Source organism: Pyrus communis, chromosome 7 (genome assembly GCF_041283825.1).
Source record: "Pyrus communis isolate YQ-2024b chromosome 7, ASM4128382v1, whole genome shotgun sequence".
Classification (NCBI taxonomy): domain Eukaryota; kingdom Viridiplantae; phylum Streptophyta; class Magnoliopsida; order Rosales; family Rosaceae; genus Pyrus; species Pyrus communis.
In genome coordinates, this window is record NC_142571.1 from 9,740,918 (window position 1) to 9,757,764 (window position 16,847).

At 37.5% G+C, this 16,847-nt stretch overlaps 1 protein-coding gene and 1 long non-coding RNA gene across 9 annotated transcripts; one reads left to right on the top strand and one right to left on the bottom strand.

Moving 5' to 3' along the window:
* Window positions 1-881: 881 nt before the first annotated feature.
* Window positions 882-8,488, top strand: LOC137734256 (uncharacterized). 8 transcript variants are annotated; one of them, XM_088698003.1, is made up of 13 exons: window positions 885-1,135; window positions 1,284-1,358; window positions 1,640-1,707; window positions 2,215-2,279; window positions 2,383-2,469; window positions 2,582-2,749; window positions 2,976-3,037; window positions 3,435-3,536; window positions 3,625-3,830; window positions 3,962-4,900; window positions 6,894-6,996; window positions 7,732-7,949; window positions 8,087-8,488. In XM_088698003.1, the coding sequence occupies exons 11-13, from the start codon at window positions 6,993-6,995 to the stop codon at window positions 8,285-8,287; spliced, it is 423 nt and encodes a 140-aa protein (XP_088554129.1). In that variant the 5' UTR covers window positions 885-1,135; window positions 1,284-1,358; window positions 1,640-1,707; window positions 2,215-2,279; window positions 2,383-2,469; window positions 2,582-2,749; window positions 2,976-3,037; window positions 3,435-3,536; window positions 3,625-3,830; window positions 3,962-4,900; window positions 6,894-6,992; the 3' UTR covers window positions 8,288-8,488. The 8 variants fall into 8 exon arrangements, with proteins under 8 accessions (XP_088554135.1, XP_088554129.1, XP_088554130.1 ...); XM_088698009.1 differs by lacking the exon at window positions 2,215-2,279 and having other exon boundaries at window positions 882-1,135; window positions 2,322-2,469; window positions 8,138-8,488; XM_088698004.1 differs by lacking the exon at window positions 2,383-2,469.
* A 1,657-nt stretch (window positions 8,489-10,145) lies between these two features.
* LOC148695689 (uncharacterized) lies at window positions 10,146-11,884 on the bottom strand. The gene is made up of 2 exons (XR_015964323.1): window positions 11,279-11,884; window positions 10,146-10,547 (listed from the first exon to the last, which is right to left on the bottom strand). It is a non-coding gene; the product is annotated as an uncharacterized LOC148695689 (long non-coding RNA).
* Window positions 11,885-16,847: the final 4,963 nt, after the last annotated feature.

The window sequence follows — 16,847 nt, forward strand, 5'->3', positions numbered from 1 at the left end:
GTCAGGATTGTCGAAATGGCAAACGCAAGAATGTTGTTACGGTGTGCGTCTCGGTGGTTGGTCAGTGGTGCTGCAACGTTGACATAGACGACCAGCTGCTGCTGATTATTGGAGAAATACGTGACATTATAAATTGCCATCCTCCTAGCGAATAGCTCTATACCAAGTGTATTTAGTGTTTCAGAATTGAGAGACCCAGCCATTCTAATGCTCTATATAAAGTGTCTGGTGTTTCGGAATTGGCGAAAATGCCCCTTAATTTTCAAAATTGTTTCAGAATTCAGAATTAGCAGTCGGCTTGTGGGTTGGAGGGGAATTGGCGAAAATGCCCACAGTTCTAAATTCTAGAATTCAGAATTTGCAGTTGACTTATAATCTTTATTAAAGTTGGAGGGGAATTGGAGAAAATGCCCCTTGATTTCACCTTATTTGCAAGAATGGGTTGGAGGGTTATGAAAAGATAGGAGGGTAATTTTGTCCGTGGGATTTGGACGGCCAGCCATACACTGGGTTGGGAGGGTAATTCTCAAAAGTTCAGAGGGTGATTTTGGTTTAGCATGGAAACACCGGATTCCAGTCCCTGTCATTTTGGTTTATCGTGTTGCATGGCTCCAGTCCCTGTCAGAGTTGAGAGGGTGATTTTGGTTTAGCATGGAAACACCGGATTCCAGTCCCTGTCATTTTGGTTTATCGTGTTGCATGGCTCCAGTCCCTGTCAGAGTTGAGAGGGTGATTTTGGTTTATCGTGTTGCATGGCTCCAGTCCCTGTCAGAGGGTGATTTTGGTTGATCGTGTTGCATGGAAACACCGGATTCCAGTCCCTGTCAGAAAAGTTCAGAGGGTAATTTTGTCCGTTTGGTTTAGCACGAATTACTGGGCCACACGCGTCCGTTTGGCTTCTCTCTTAATTTCCTTTCTGTTTTGTTTGAATTTCTTTTTTGTGACTTTGGATTTACAAATGGATTTTGTGTTCAAATTTCCTTTTTGTTATTTTGGGGATTTTGTTTGTGTTCGCTGTTATGCAGCTCAGACCATCACGATTCACCATTGTCACCCCATCACTGCCGTCGTGACCACTGCGGCCACATCACCGCCGTCGAAAGCACTACCATACCAACATCCTGCAAAAGATTAGGTAATTTCTAAATTAGGGTTTTTTTATTATGTGAAATTCTACCTCGATATGTTCATAAGGTCGAAGGTGGTCTTCCTTTATAGATTTAGTTCATCCTCTATGTTATTTATTTGAGTCACTAACAAATGGGTTTATGTTGTCTGTGAAGAGGGAGAGAAAATATAACCATACCTGTGTCGTTGCTCTTCAAATTGGTGCATTATCAACGAATGGATCACGTCAGGTTGTGTTTTCAGTTTATAACCATAAATATTATCCATGTAATTTAAGCTTTGTTGTCAGATAGAAATTGATGTTTATAGCTGTAGTAAAAGAAATATTGTTTTTGGTCATGTTGGGTGACCTCCTCTCCTCGAGATAATTAGAAAACTCTTTCGAACATGGCTCTTTTAATTTTTGTGTGTAAAGTTCCAATTTTCTTCTCATTTTCATGTAATGAATCATATTAATGAATCTTATTTTGTTCCTACCATAATTAACACGGTTTCTTTGATTACAATTCAGGTGTCAAACTTAGTGATGCTTCAAAAAAATTGGGGAAAAAGTTTGCTACCGGAGCCTCTGTTGTTAAGGTATGATGGATATTACATTGTTTTGTCTGTATGCGATGATAAGAAATTTCCTCAACCAATCTTCACTGGAATTTTCTCCATCATCCTATATATTGCAGCATTAATACATTTGATAAGAAATTTTCAGTCTGGTCACTTAAGATGGGAGGAAAATGGACACAATAAATTATCCACGGTCTTTATCATGCTAGCTGAGAATTGGAAAGTGCCTGAAGTTATTAGTTATTTAACTCTTCCTTTTTGTTTGAAATGCGGGTGGTGTTGGACAAATGGGATAAAAGAAATGGTTGTTGCCCTGTGTTTTACTTTGTTGGTTGGCAAGAAGCATGTTCAGTTGATTCAATTTATTCTTTTACTTTCTATGACAAAGCAATCCTTTGCAGTCCTTTGGTATCAAGGGTTTTTTTTTTTTTTTTTGAATCTGGCGCGCTATGTGCAACTACATATGTCTGAGAGACTTTTTAAATTAGACGCACTAAGTGCTTCTTACGGATTTTATAATGTCAGATTCTCATTCGGTTGCTGTTTTAAATTTGGGTTTTCATTTGGTTGAGCGTCCTTCTCTCCTAAAGGTAACATTGTTTCTAATGCCTAATCAAATTTTGATTTCTTAGGTCATTACAATTTATGTAGTTTTGCAAAGAGAAATTGTTTACAAGCGCAAACAACTGCCAGATTTTATTTGAAGTGTGAATATGCCTTTAGAACCATATAATTATGGTGACGTTAAGGCTGCTCTCATTGATAGCAATTGGGACATTGGTCAGAACCCCTTTCTTCCCATTTTTGTTTATGCTAATTTGAATCGGTTATGTGTGTGTATATATATATTTTTTGAATCCTTATCAAAGTTGGTTTCTTTAATGAAATGCAGAGGCTGCTCAGAAGGAATTGAGGAGGAGAGGGAAGGTTTTGGCGTCGAAAAAGTCATCTCGGATGGCTGCTGAGGGCTTGCTGGCTCTAGCTCAGAATGAGAACAAGGCTGCTATTATTGAACTCAACTGTGAGACTGACTTTGTTGCTCGATATCTTTCAATACTTTGTAAGTGTGACTGATATGATTCCTCCATATTTTTTTAGTTCTATTTGACTAGTTGCTATTATAAGTATATGGTTGCGTACTTAATTTCAGTTGTCCTTTTTTCCCCTTATTTCTTCTTCCTCTGCTTCGCTTTTGCTGCTTCTTCTTCCCCCTTTTGGTTCCTCCTCTCTTGCTTTATTTCTTCTGATATTTTCTCTCTCTTGCTCCCTTCCAAATCCCACAAGAGTCTTTGGAGTTGGAGGCTTTTGCTCTGTTGGGTTTTTTTCCAATAACTCAAAGGGCCGAAAGGTATTCCCTTCATATTCTTCTCTCCCAATTTCTTTAGGGTTAATTTCAATTTTCTTATGCTATTTGCAGTGGTTCTTTTTAGGGTTTAACTATTTGATTTCACAGGTTCATTAGACACAGTAAATAGGTACATTTTAAATTTTTTATTTCATAACTTGGTTGCTTGATTCTACTGCCACTGTTCATCAGCTTCTCCTACGAGACAGCAGGGTTATGCAGAGATCATAATAGATGGGGTTTTTAAATTTTTAATTTTTTTTAAATATCTTTTACATAATGCTCTTAAATTTCAACATCTTATTTATAACAATGTTGCCAAAATGCATAAAAGAGCATCTTTTTATATATATATATATATATATATATATATATATATTTTTTTTTTTTTTTTAAACAGAGAATTTCAAGCTCTCTCTCGTTCTCCATGGTTGCTGACAGAAACAGATGCTAAAGGGAATCAGGACATCAAAACTTGATTGATAATCTGCAAATCCACAAGGTGGGTTGTTTCGAATTTTCAAATCTTATTAGTTTGAACTTTTGGTGTTTTGAGGAAATTTTTGTGACTATTTGGTTGTGAAATTTAGGATTTTGGCAACATGGGTCGGTCCAAATCCGATTAGGGAGGGCTCTCTTATCAGAAGGGAGCTGTTTTTCTGTACATTTGAGAGAACCCAGAAGGTAGGATTTGATTATTGTGGACAAGTTAATATGCGTTGCAGCTGCTTTGGTGCTTTGGTTGCTGAGAGGAAAAGGAAATCTGGTTCTGGTTGATTTGGTCATGATCTTGATGGTACGGACATGGTTAAATGTTCCCACTTTCTGGTTTTGTTATTTTTTTTACCTCCGTACTGTGGTTTTTTTGTTCATGTGATTCTGTTGGATCATCATTGTTATTGTTATGCTTCTTTTGTGTGTTTTCAGGTTCTAAGGGCTTAGGGAGCAAGAAAGTGCATTTTGAGGCTATTTGGAGCATTTTTGGGCATGGATTGGATAGCTTATCCATGGAGCCAAAGTTTGGACGAATTTGAAGGTCTTATTTTCACTTTGGACATAAAACAAAGGGCCTAGCCCATTCTCTCTTAAACCAACCCCAAGGCCATGCATTTCCTTCCAATTCCAAAACCCACAATCACTTCAAAGGCCATGCAAATCCATATTCAACACCTTAAACTACAACCATGCATCATTACACCACCTTCTCCATCTTTATTCCACATATAATTCACCTTAGCTATCACATTCACACACATGCAATTACAAAACATCATCATAACCTACCTACAACCCACCTACAATCCACCTAATTCACAAAGCTTTTCCCAACAAACAATTTCACCAAACACATGCACCCAAAACCTTCAATGCCGTGGGGTCCCAATTGCAGCCACATTCTCACCCACTCTCTCCCTATATAAACCACACACACTTCATTCATTTGTCATTCATTCATTCCCCATTCAATTAGCATCTCATTTCATACACAACACACCACAAACACATCCCTTTCTCTCTTAGCCGTGAGTCTCCCTTAGAATCCAAAAAACCATCTTTCAATTTCCATCACTCCTCACTCCATTCCACACTTCCATTCCCCCAAACCAATTATCCTTAGACCTTGTGCTACAAGAACGAGGAAGAGAAGAGTGCCTAAACGTTCATACAATTCAAGTTTGAGTTGTTGGAATGTTTAGGTGTTTCTTTGATTTCAATGTTTAATTTCAATTCTCTTTGTTTGTACGTATGAGGAATGGAAGAGAAGAGTGCCTAAACGTTCATACAATTCAAGTTTGAGTTGTTGGAATGTTTAGGTGTTTCTTTGATTTCAAAGTTATAATAAACTAAACCCCCTTTAGCTAGGAGGTGATTCGAAATATATGTTTATGCTTGCATTTTGATTTGATTACTTCTAATTGCGTTTCATAAGTTGTGGTTCAATTTGTTTAACCGTTTGATTGATAACATATTTATGTATGTTTATTGAGAGTGTACACTTAATTTTCATGCATGAATATGACGGTAGAATATAAGTGAGGTTCACCTAATAGTTACGAACTTATATTCACAAGTAATGGAGGTTGCTTATAAACAATCGCGTTAAATGAATTCTTGGCATAAGTTTCATGCGTATTCCATAGTAACGAATGCCTCGTCAACATTTAAAGTTTTCATGATGCTTAATGATCTTTGATTGTATCTTTATTGTGCTTTTCACGTAAAGGACTTTTGGAGAATGTTGTGAATTGCGTTGCGCTAACCCATCCAATTCATTAACTTAAGGAAAACTTGACGGTTAATTTAAGCGGACCTAATTGACCCGGGGCGTTGAGAATTAATGATTTGTTGAAATGCAATTGGAAATCGTTTTATTATGCAAGTATAACATATATGGAGATGAACCCCGTAGCTAACTTTCCATCCATTCAATTCCATCCATTTGTTCTTTCTTTTCTTGTTTCTGTTTTCATGTTTAATTTAACTTGTTATTCAATTATGTTAAACATGTGAAACTAATTTCTTTTTAGTTAGAGGCGAATTTAAAGCCATGGACATATGTTGGTTATGATTTGATTTACTCCAGTTATGAATTCATGAACTTTAGATGTGGGTTACTTTTCTGTTTTGATTAAGAACTTGTTTATGTATGTGGGTTGAGGGTCGACACTTAATTTGCATGCCTAAAACTTGATGCTAGGATATAAGGGAATTTCACCTAATCGTTATGAACTTATATTCATGAGTAGTAAAAATCGCTAGTCACGATTGTGTTTAGTAAACCCTAGGCTGGATTAACATGCGTATCCCATAGTTATGAATGCCTAGTCGATGTTTATGATTTCCGTTGAACTTAATGATCTTTGTTGAATGTCTCTATCATGCGTATTCCATGTGAGAGACTTTGATTAGGAATAATTTGGTTGTAATGCGTATCCCATTCAATCCAATAAATCTAGGGAAATCTGAAAGTTAGTTTAAGCGAACCTAATTAACTTGGAGTATTGTCATTCATCGTTTGTTGAAGTCATAACTGGGAGTCAAATTATATGCTTATGTTCATGTGTGGATAAGGAACCCTCTAACTAGTTTTTCATCATTCTATTTTATCAATTTCGTTTTTGTAATCTGTTTTAATTAGAATCTGTGCATTTAGTTTAAATTCATCCAAAACCAATCCCCCATTTATTTTAAAGTGTTAGATTAGTTAGAAATACATTTAGCTTATGCTTATAAGTGTTTTGATTCATTTATTGTTTTAAAGTTTAGTTTTGCAATGTTTGAGTCTAGTATAGTATTTTATTTTGTGTTTTTACGTTTTTGAGTCAAATCCAAGTGATTAACAATCCCTCCTAATCCCCAGTCCAGAACGATCCCTACTTATACATATACTACAATTTGACGAAAAGAGGGTTTAATTTGTGTGCGTATAATTTTCGCACCAACAAGGTACTCAAGATTATGCATTTGTCTTTATTATTTATATAGGGAAGTTTGCACCAATTATAGAGAATTCATGATATCTGTGGTTCGAAAGATGTCGTTGTTTCATTTCCAAATTTGCTGCAATGACTAATGAATTGGCAGCCTCAAAACATCAAGCATTGGGTTTCCATTTTAAGAACACTTCAAGTTCTATCCTTATGTTTTTTAACACATAGATGCAATGTTTGGTCGGGTACAAAGTATAATAAAGCATTTATAAGAGGATGATTACCCTTTTTTTTTTACATTTTTTAAGATCTTATAAATCTTTTCCTACATCTATGCATTTGTTTTTCTCAGTTCACAATTTAGCAGAATGAGAGTATATTTCTGTTTACTATAAGATGTGAATTCTAACCTTTATTCATACCTGCAGGCTAAGAATTGTGGTAAAAGAGTTTATTGTGGTTAGCTTAGAGGAAAATGTGAGATTAGCAATTTGAAGAGTACTTTCTCCTCATTTGTTTGCTTTAACATGTGTAAGTTGTAATTATTATTTTTCTCTTCATGGCGTACTTAAATTTGGAGATCAGCATCTATTTGTTTTTGACATTTCTTATTAAATGTATTTGAAAACTAACTGAAGAAAGTATCCAATTTTTTAGCAATTAAAAAAAATCACCTCAATAATTACAGTTTTATTCCAATTTCTAAGCAAGGGGAAAAAACCTCTGAAGTTTCAATGAAGAGAGTCGGAAGTTCTGAATAGTATATTTGTGTAAATAGGATTGTAAATATGAATGTACATATGTAAGTAAATAGAGATGTAAACATTGTTGTTAGTATGTCTAAACAGAATTGTAAACCCGCAGCAATGCGCGGGCTCTTTTGCTAGTATACTACAAAATTGTTTCAGAATTTGCAGTGACTTGTGGGTTGTTTCCTAAGGTCTTATTGACGTTTTAATTCACCACTACAAAATCGTCACGAAACCCACTTTTTTTGGATCAGGATCCTCTCCTGAGCTAAGGGTGAGGATCCTCCTGACCAAGCACATCGGGCCGTTGAAATTTTATCCAATGGTTACAATTATTATAACTTTTAGAGGGGTCCCTGTTTGTAGCCGTTGGATAAAATTTCAACGGCCCAATGTGCTTGGTCAGGAGGATCCTCACCCTTAGCTCAGGAGAGGATCCTGATCTTTTTTGTGTTTGGACACAAGACTAGCAGTTTTGGTCGGGTGCTGGTGCTTATATTTTGGGTTGATTTTACAGGCTATCCAGCAGCTTCAGGCCAATCTACCCAAACTGTTCCATTGACTGTCTATTTGGTGGGTGCTGCTTTGGATATTTTTCAGACTCTGATAGTGGACCTAGATACTGAAGGGCGCTACCTTTTCCTAAATGCGATTGCGAACCAACTGCGTTATCCAAACACGCATACCCATTACTTTTCCTTCATTGCTTTCTACTTGTTTGCTGAATCAAACCAGGTGAGACAACTTAGATGCTTCATATTTGCTCTGTGATAGTCGTCATTCTTTTTGTTGAAAAATTTATGGGGGATTGTTTTCATATCAATTACGATTGAGCTGCATCTTCTAACTGTTGACGTTATTTTTTACTTCAGCATGAAATTATCCAGGAGCAAATCACAAGGGTATTGTTGAAATTTTTTCAGAATCCGAGATACCATTTCTGGAACCGAGCTTTCATCAGATGTGCGCCGGAGATTGAAAAACTATTTGAATCTGTCTCAAGGTCTTGCGGGGGACCAAAACCAGTGGACGAAAGTATGGTCTCAGGCTGGGTGTCGGAGAGTGGCCACTAATTATTTGCATGGCCAAAAGACATGATATGTAATTTTTGTTACACTAATCAGCAGCTAATTGCATCTCCAGTGTTTTAGGTGTCCCAACTTCGATCGTCACGCAATTGTATGTATCTATCTTGTACTTTAGATGTTTTGTAATTAAATGTTTACCTAAATTGTAAATTGTTTAATGCACTTATTTCAATCTCTTTTCTCCAACTTGCCTCTTTCTTTCATTAATTGATGGTCATAGATCAGCGGCATAGATCAGAACTTAATTGACAAAAAAATAAAAAATCAGCACTTGAAGTAACTTTCAGAGCAAAGCTGGGTTTACACCAAATAACTTCCATGTCAAAACAACAAAGTTGTTCGACGTTCTGATTATCCTAAAGACAAATCCATTGTGGTGAGGGGCCAAAGAGCGGGTTACGCATCGGCAGCACCGCTTTTCGGGCCAAATGCTGCACCACCGGAAAAGCCAAGCACAAAATTAGATACACCACAGGTCCCCAGGAACGGGGGTGGTGGAAAAGCAAAAGCCACAAAAGTGAAGCAATTGAGACTGAACCAAACATCATGGCCCGTGCGGCACAAACTAATTGCAAGATCATATGTGGTAGTACTACTAGTAGCGGTGTCCCTGCTCGTAAACAGTAGTAGCAGCTCGAGTAAGGTAAATGCAAAGCAATAATCGTGAGTGTGGGGTTTGTTTGGAACAGATCCTGTTGCGGATATCTCATTTGGATCAACGTCAGGATTGTCGAAATGGCAAATGCTAGAATGTTGTTACGGTTAGCGTGACGGTGGTTGGTCAGTGATGCTGCAACGTTAACATTGACCAACAGCTACTGCTGATTGTTGTAGAAATACATGACATTATAAATTGCTATCTTCCAAGGCACCTAGCGAATACCTCTATATAAATTGTATTTGTTGTTTCAGATCTCAGAGCGAATATTGAGGATAAACCAGCTCTACTAGCCTCCGCTATATATAAGATGCTACTCCTTGGTTTACGACAAATAACTTTCCAGATTGGCACATTCTCATTGGCCTGCAAGACTAGAATCTTAACGTCGGAAAAAGAAGGAGAAAGTAAGAGACTCTCATGTATAAAAGGAGACCATTCTCATACAATTAGGGGATAATGTCACTACTGTACTTAAACTCATCATCAGAAGCTACTAATGATGATTATACTTGAACCTATGTATTGTGTAAACTCTTCGCTATTAATGAGAACTCCTCTATTCCGTGGATGTAGCCAAACTTAGGGTGAATCAAGTACATCTTGTGTTTGCTTCCTTATCTCTATCTCTTTACTTATTACTAGCTTCTCTGCACGTGCAAGAGACATATTTTATTGCATCATATTGTTCACAGCATATAATTCCACTTTTTATTGCATCAAGGATTTTGACCTTGTTTTTGTGAGCAGTTATACGTTAGCTTTGTGTATGAAGTGAGGACATTTTTGGCATAACGGAATGATTTCACCTTTTTGTCCTTTTCGCATTATATATATAGACTATCACCAAATGACCGGAGCAACCTCGCGAAGGTCACAAACTTGACACTTTACGTTGTTCCAAAGTCTCATTGATTTTGTGCATCAACAAATGTCATTTTTGAAACGGCAAGATTCTTGCCTTGGCTGTAAGAAAGTTATCACTCTCTACGCTGACTAGGCTTGGCAAACGGGTCGTGTCTGTCGTGTTCGTGTCGTTTTTGTGTAACACCTGTTATCTTAACGGGTCGTGTCGTGTTACATCCGTTATCTTAGCAGGTCCTTAACAGGTTGAGTCATTTTACCTAACGGGTAAAGTGACCCGACCCGTTAAGAAAAATATTTTTTTTTTCTTAAATTTGCACATACCACACATTGCCACATAAATATTACTTCAAAACATTAAAACACATTTGTCACCAGGTAAGAGAGGGATATGGTGATCATGAATCCTGGAGGGAGGTGGATGGGGTGGTATCACAAAAAGGTCATTAAATTCTCCAAGAAGAGATTGTAATTCTTGCAGTTGCTTGGGAGTTACGTCACTGAAAGGTACCCCTTGAGTTTCTAGTGAACAGAGGAAGAATCCCAAATTAGAGTTGCAAATCTTCTTATTGAGATGTTGTAGGGCTTCATCCTGGATTAGAAGCCTTGGAGATGGTGAATTTGTCAGTTTGTAATGCTTTGGGTGCTGTGTGAATTCCATAATCAGCTTTTGGAAATCCCATAAGGCCGGACTAATTGTAGAAAGCCATTGGACTCCAAGAACTAAATCACAACCACAAAGAGGTAAACAGATCAACAATGCAATCATACCCTCCCAAAGACAATGCATTAGATTTACAACAACCAGAACTTGGGACCTTCCCACCATCAGCAACCATCACTTCAAATGCTTTAGTGGGATGTACCTGTTGGCCCCATTGTTTAGCAACCTAGAATCTACAAAGTTGTGAGTGCTGCCAGAATCCAATGAGATCCGAACAGAATGACCATTCACAGAACCATGTGCTTTCATAGTTTGAGCAGTTGGGTGTGAAGTGGTACCATAAAAGGCACATTCACTAAGTTGCATTTGTTTGAATTCAAGAGTGGCTTCAATAGTAGTCTCACCAACATCAATAATTGTTTCAACCCACACTTGAGGCCCTTAACCCATTTATCATTACAAAACCAACACCCTCCATTCTCCCTTTTCAACTGAATTTCAGCAGGTGAAAGTTTCTTAATAGGGTAATTATGTAGCCTAGGAACATAAGGTGTAGTCACTGTGGTGTTTGGCAACTGAATTTTTGGCAGTGTAGGGTTTGCTGGTTTGTAGGATCCCTCCTTAAGTTCTTGAAATTTGAAGTCTAATTGAATATCTGTAGCAATAGCTTCACAAACAGTTTTGGGTTTCAGTAGTTTCACATCAAATTTCAATTCTCTCTTAAGACCACCAACATAACAACTCTTCAATAAAATAGGACCAACTTCACTAATATACTCACGAAGAGTACCTGTTTGGGGAAGTTTGAAGAGTGCTTCAACACCGTCTTCAAACTCAGAGAGCCCGAATTCTCTGCACAATGCTCGAGTGAAGTCCTCGCAGCATGAGACTATTGAAGGATCTCACCATCTAGATGCGAGGAGACCACGCCGATCGTGGGGAATGAGCTCCAGTTGAGCTGTGAGGGCTACGGGGCGCCTGGATCTGATCGATTTCACGAGAAACTTGGTTATCGGCGTGGTGCTAAGCCGATGAAGCATCGCCCCCTCTACGAACACTTTGCTCCCGCCAGAATTGCTCGAAATACATTGGTATTCGAGTTTCGAAGGCATGGTCGATAGCTTCGGCGAAGAGAGTGGGAAGATTAGCAGGGGTGGATTCAATGGCAGACATGCGAGATTCCATAACGGAGATGCGAGTGTTTGGATTGGGTCAAGGCATAAAACGGAAGGGATACCAAGATGGTGGGAGATACCCGTAATAGGACTCAGCCAAGGATCGGTTCAACCTTGACCGATGATTGTGATGGCTATGGCGGTGCAAGGAGGAAGACAATGAACAGTAAAAGGAAAAATACTTTTCTATTTCTCTTAGAGCTAATAAAGGGATCATTCTCATCAATCATTTGACCGTTCTATTTTTATCCAACAGCTATAATCATTATAACTTTAAAAGGATTCCTCTGTTTGTAGCTGTTAAATAAAAATCGAACGGCTCATGATGATTGATGAGAAGAATTTTTCCATTAACTCATAATCATTATAACTTTAAAAGGATTCCTCTGTTTGTAGCTGTTAAATAAAAATCGAACGGCTCATGATGATTGATGAGAAGAATTTTTCCATTAACTCAGGAGAGGATCCAAATCCCCACACCATAGTGTGTGAATGCCAGATGGCAACAACAACTACTTCTTTAAAATAAATCCATAAAACTAAATGCTATTACAATTTGGTCCCCAAGCCTTACAATTTAACCCACACCATATCGATCAAGCAAATTCTTCAATCTATAACACTCACCATTTTTCTAACTTTCCGAGTGTTCCCTTCTGCAATTTTTCCTATTTTACAGACAGCGGAGAGAAATAATTGATAAATAGATATGGCACCGAGAACTGCTGGTGTGGAAGTACCATCGTCGACCGCCACCGTGAATCCTGGAGAAAGCAGCGGATGCACGGACGCTGCCACAAAGTGTGGAGCTTAACCAGTGACCTCTTGCTTGATATGTTAGTTATTAATTTTAATTTTATTTACATTTGTGACCATTATTAAATTTTAATGATTTTTTTATAATTTATTTTTCATTTATTGAAATTTGAATCAAAACCATAAAATCTTCATCCTGTAGAACCCACTCGCTTTTAGATTTTCTGAGTCCTACGATTTTGTAATAATCTTCCATAGTGAATGACTTTTGTTTGTCTTGGTTTCGTTTGATGTGCCTAATATGAGCTTCAAATTGAGATAATTTTAATTTTTACTTAATGCGTTAATACTTTTAATTTCCGATATTTTGGGTGAGTCTCAATTGCTCAATGCGTATGGTTTGCTTCAATTTTCATCTTCTTCCGGGTTTCCGTGCAATTTTTTTGAAGCCCAAATTATTCAAATTCAATTTCATTTATAAATTGATAAGTGTGGGTGTCAACACCCAATTAGTTGCAAGCCTTCAGCTTCTTAAAAGGCTAAAGCATCTTTCTTTTTTAGTGCTACTAGACTTATCCCGTTGTCCTATTTCTTCATCCACATTTTAATTCTACCCACCTTTAAAAGTTAAAAAATTAAAACGTTATTTTCACACCCACTATTATTCTTAAAATAACCTCTAATTAACAACTTGTCATAAAGCCTACGTATACCTCCCATTCTGAGCACACCCCACAATCATGTTGATCCATGAAACAATATTCCTCTCTGGCATCTCATAAAAAATTCTTTGCGCACCATCAACATCCAAACACCATACATAGCATTCAAGCAGCGAATTCCAGACACCATAGATAGCCAGCAAGTAGCGAATTCCAACTCACAACACTCCTCTCAATCATACCATCAAACACCCGGCGTGCATACTCAACACCACCCATGAACCCACTTACTAGAACCCTCATGTGCACCTGTAATACCCTAAAAATTTAAATATATGAATATGTGGAGAAAAATCGAAAATAAATCGATTTATGGTTATGTAAAAGTTTTGTTTCTGGAAATTATTATAATTTACATAGTAAAATTTATCGTTAAGTGGAAAAGATGAAAATAACCCTTGTTGGTTTTACTTAATTATATGAGGATGTATTCTATACTCATACATATGAAATTATCTCTTGTTAAATTTGGGTAGAGCTCGGTCATACGAGCGCATAGGCGTAAACTGTTCGTGAAGCGAAGTTATTACAAAGGAGTTATTAACATTTAAAGTTAGGTACATTTTGGTAATTTTACTTCATTTTAGAAGGCTCCAGAAAATCTGGAGCACTAAGTTGTGCCACGTGTCATGTGTATGGCTAGGATGAGAGGAAAAGAAGAGAAAAGAGAGAGAGAGAGAGAGATGGATGGCTGAGATGGAAAGGAGAGAAGAGAAAGGAGAGAAAATGGTGGAGAAAGTCCCAATCAAAGGGGGAGGAAGGAGAGAAAGGAGGGAGAAGGAAAAGTAACATGGACCCTTTTCGATCCGCTGACCCGACCAGACTCCATTTGTCTATTCCAGCCACTGTTGATGACGGGGACGGTGTCAAATTACTCCTCACTTCGAACCTAGTCATTACCTCTCCCATTTACACTCGAAAAACTAAAGAAATTGATTTGATTTTAGGAGAAACCGCACGGTGGGTGCGACGGGTTTGGCTTCGATTCGTCAAAACCTGAAAAATCCTTCAATTACCACTAGCTTTGGACTTTTGTTGAGGCCTAGAACAAAGCCCATGCATTGGTTGGGATGTCGGAGTTGTTTTGGAGTTGAATCAAGAACACTAAAATCAATGGTTTTCGGTGGTTCGAGGGCGATTTGAAGTGTTTCTTGGCTGAATTGGACTTCGGCCTAGGAATGAAAGTTGTTTCTGTAAAATTTGGTAATTTTTAGAGTTGGTTAGAATTTGGGGTTTCCCTTTGCTGGAAACTGCCACCCACGGCGGAGCATGGCCAGTGGGCCGATGCTGCCATTTTGTTCAAATTTGGATATTCTAAATACGAATTTGTTATCCATTGGATGTGTTTCAATCATTATAACTAATGTTGGATATTTTGTTTATTTGGAATATAATCGGAAATGGATTAGGATTGAATTGTGAACTACGAAAGGCTTGATCTCGTTCAAGGGTACGTAGGCAGTCTAACAGGAGTTAGATGCAGCCTTAATTAATCGAGACAAATCTTTTGTTGAGAAATTGAACTGAGAAAAGGAATTTGGTGAATAATTTGAGATTTAACCTTATGTTTTGGTAAATAAATGTTGGTCATAAATTTTTGTGAGGGATTAAGAAATTGAAGTAGAGAATTGTGATTAATGGTAGTTAACTAAACAAGAGTTTAGTTTGGGCCTATCACCAATATTGTTTTCTGAAATAAATATTTCGGGGCGAGGCGTTATAGCACCTATTCCCCTTCTATCACCAACCCCGAGCACTAAAAACATACGAATAGGAAAACCCATCGCCTCTGCCTCTAAACCCACCAGCCATTTATACAATTCAACAAATTCTGTGTGAAGTTTTGCTCCGAGCATAGCCTTTGATCAAATGGTTCCCCATAGTAATACCTATGTCTTCAACATTTTTGAAAAATTTGAGGGAGTGATTGAGACACCCAAAAGCAATGTAGACTGAAAAAATCCAAACAAGAATTTAGGGTGTGCTTGCAAATCACTGGAAGCAACTTGTTTTTTACCTTGTCCTTATATGTCATTTTACAAGAGGTTAAAATTGACATAAAATATTGAAAGATGGGTGAAAAAAAAAAAGACAGTGGGTAGGTTTATCAGCACTCTTATTTTTTACTATTCAATGGCTTATTTTCACCAAATTTACAATTTCTTCTCTCTCTCTATATCTCTCATTAATTAGCTGCATCTATTGAAATGTCCCACATTGACCGTATTAACGAGAAAAAAAAAGTTTAAATATCCTAGCTCCACTCCAACTAACACTGAGGCCTTTTATGATAAAACCTCATACCTGACAAATTGTGTAGGTGGTAATTACTAAGTTGATGACAATATCGTCGTTGTTGGAAGTGGGTCTTGGCTCGTCTCTCTGATAATTCTACAACATCGATGACAAGAAGAAGTACAGAGGGATGCATTGGTTCCCACTTTTGAGGTTCCTTCCATGAGTAGGCACCTTTAATAGAGAATGAAAAGTTTCCTGATCAGATCCCTACTCAAGGACTGTTACCAGCTACTCCATCCCAGTCACCATTCTCTTCTTAGTTGTATGCGATGTTTGTGTGTGTGTGTGTGTGTGTGTGTGTGCGTTTTATTAGGAATTAATTACCTTCTAGTTAATTTTCGTCCCCTGATCCTCTTCTTGCTGGATCTCTGGTCTTTTGCAGCTTCCTACACCAATATCTAATATTGCAACTCAAGTGGTTATGAACCCGTAACTCAATGCTTTGGGATTGCACATGCATTTTTAGAGGTTCTTTGATAGTCCTTCCTTGTAAATAGATCTACTTGAGAGGTCTTAGCTAGTTTTGCTAGATGGTGGATTTCTTATCCAATATTTTGTAATGGGTTATTATACAAAATGGTCCCTGAGATTTGCATGATCAATATAAATGGTCCTTGAGATTGAAAATCAATATAAATAGTCCTTGAGATTGTCCACCATCCATGATTTTGGTCCTTCCGTTAAAAACGATTTTGGGCAATTTTCAAAGCTTCGTAACTTAATCATTTCTTAACCAAATTCGACCCATAATATATCAAAATGAAGATAGGAAAGTGTAGAATAAGATTATACCTATTTGGAAGCCAATGGTGTTGGCATGAGTCAACCATTTAGTTTAGGAATGTAATCCTATAATTTATTCCTTGTATAATTGGAATTCTTATTTCTTGTTATGTGGGATATTGTACAACTATATATTTACCTCCTAGAGAGAGGAATAAACATACAATTCAAACCCTAAATACTTTTATCTTGGTACCAGAGTAGGTTCGAACCTAACTCTCTTTCTCCTTACCGCTGCTGCATCTGAAAACCAAAAGAAACAATTTTTCCAGCCACATCTCTAAAACCCAAAAGAAATTATTTTTTTCTTCCAACAATTGTCTCGAAGCAAAAGACATTGTTGCTTATCTCACTGAAAGAAGAAAGGATTACTAAACAACAAAACCTAGGAAAACCAAAGCCCAATGTCTTGAAGCAAAAGACGCTAGACTCTAAGTGCCAACAGTCTCTTCCATGGCTGATTATCAAGCGCAAACCCAAGTCGGGCAATTGGCAAAACATGTTGTCACACATGCTGGACCATACGTTGACCTACAAGCGGGGCCAGTTTTTGAAGTCAGGAACACCAGTGTAGGAATTATGTGTATGTCAAGAACAATCTGATGATCCAAGTAAAATTGGCACT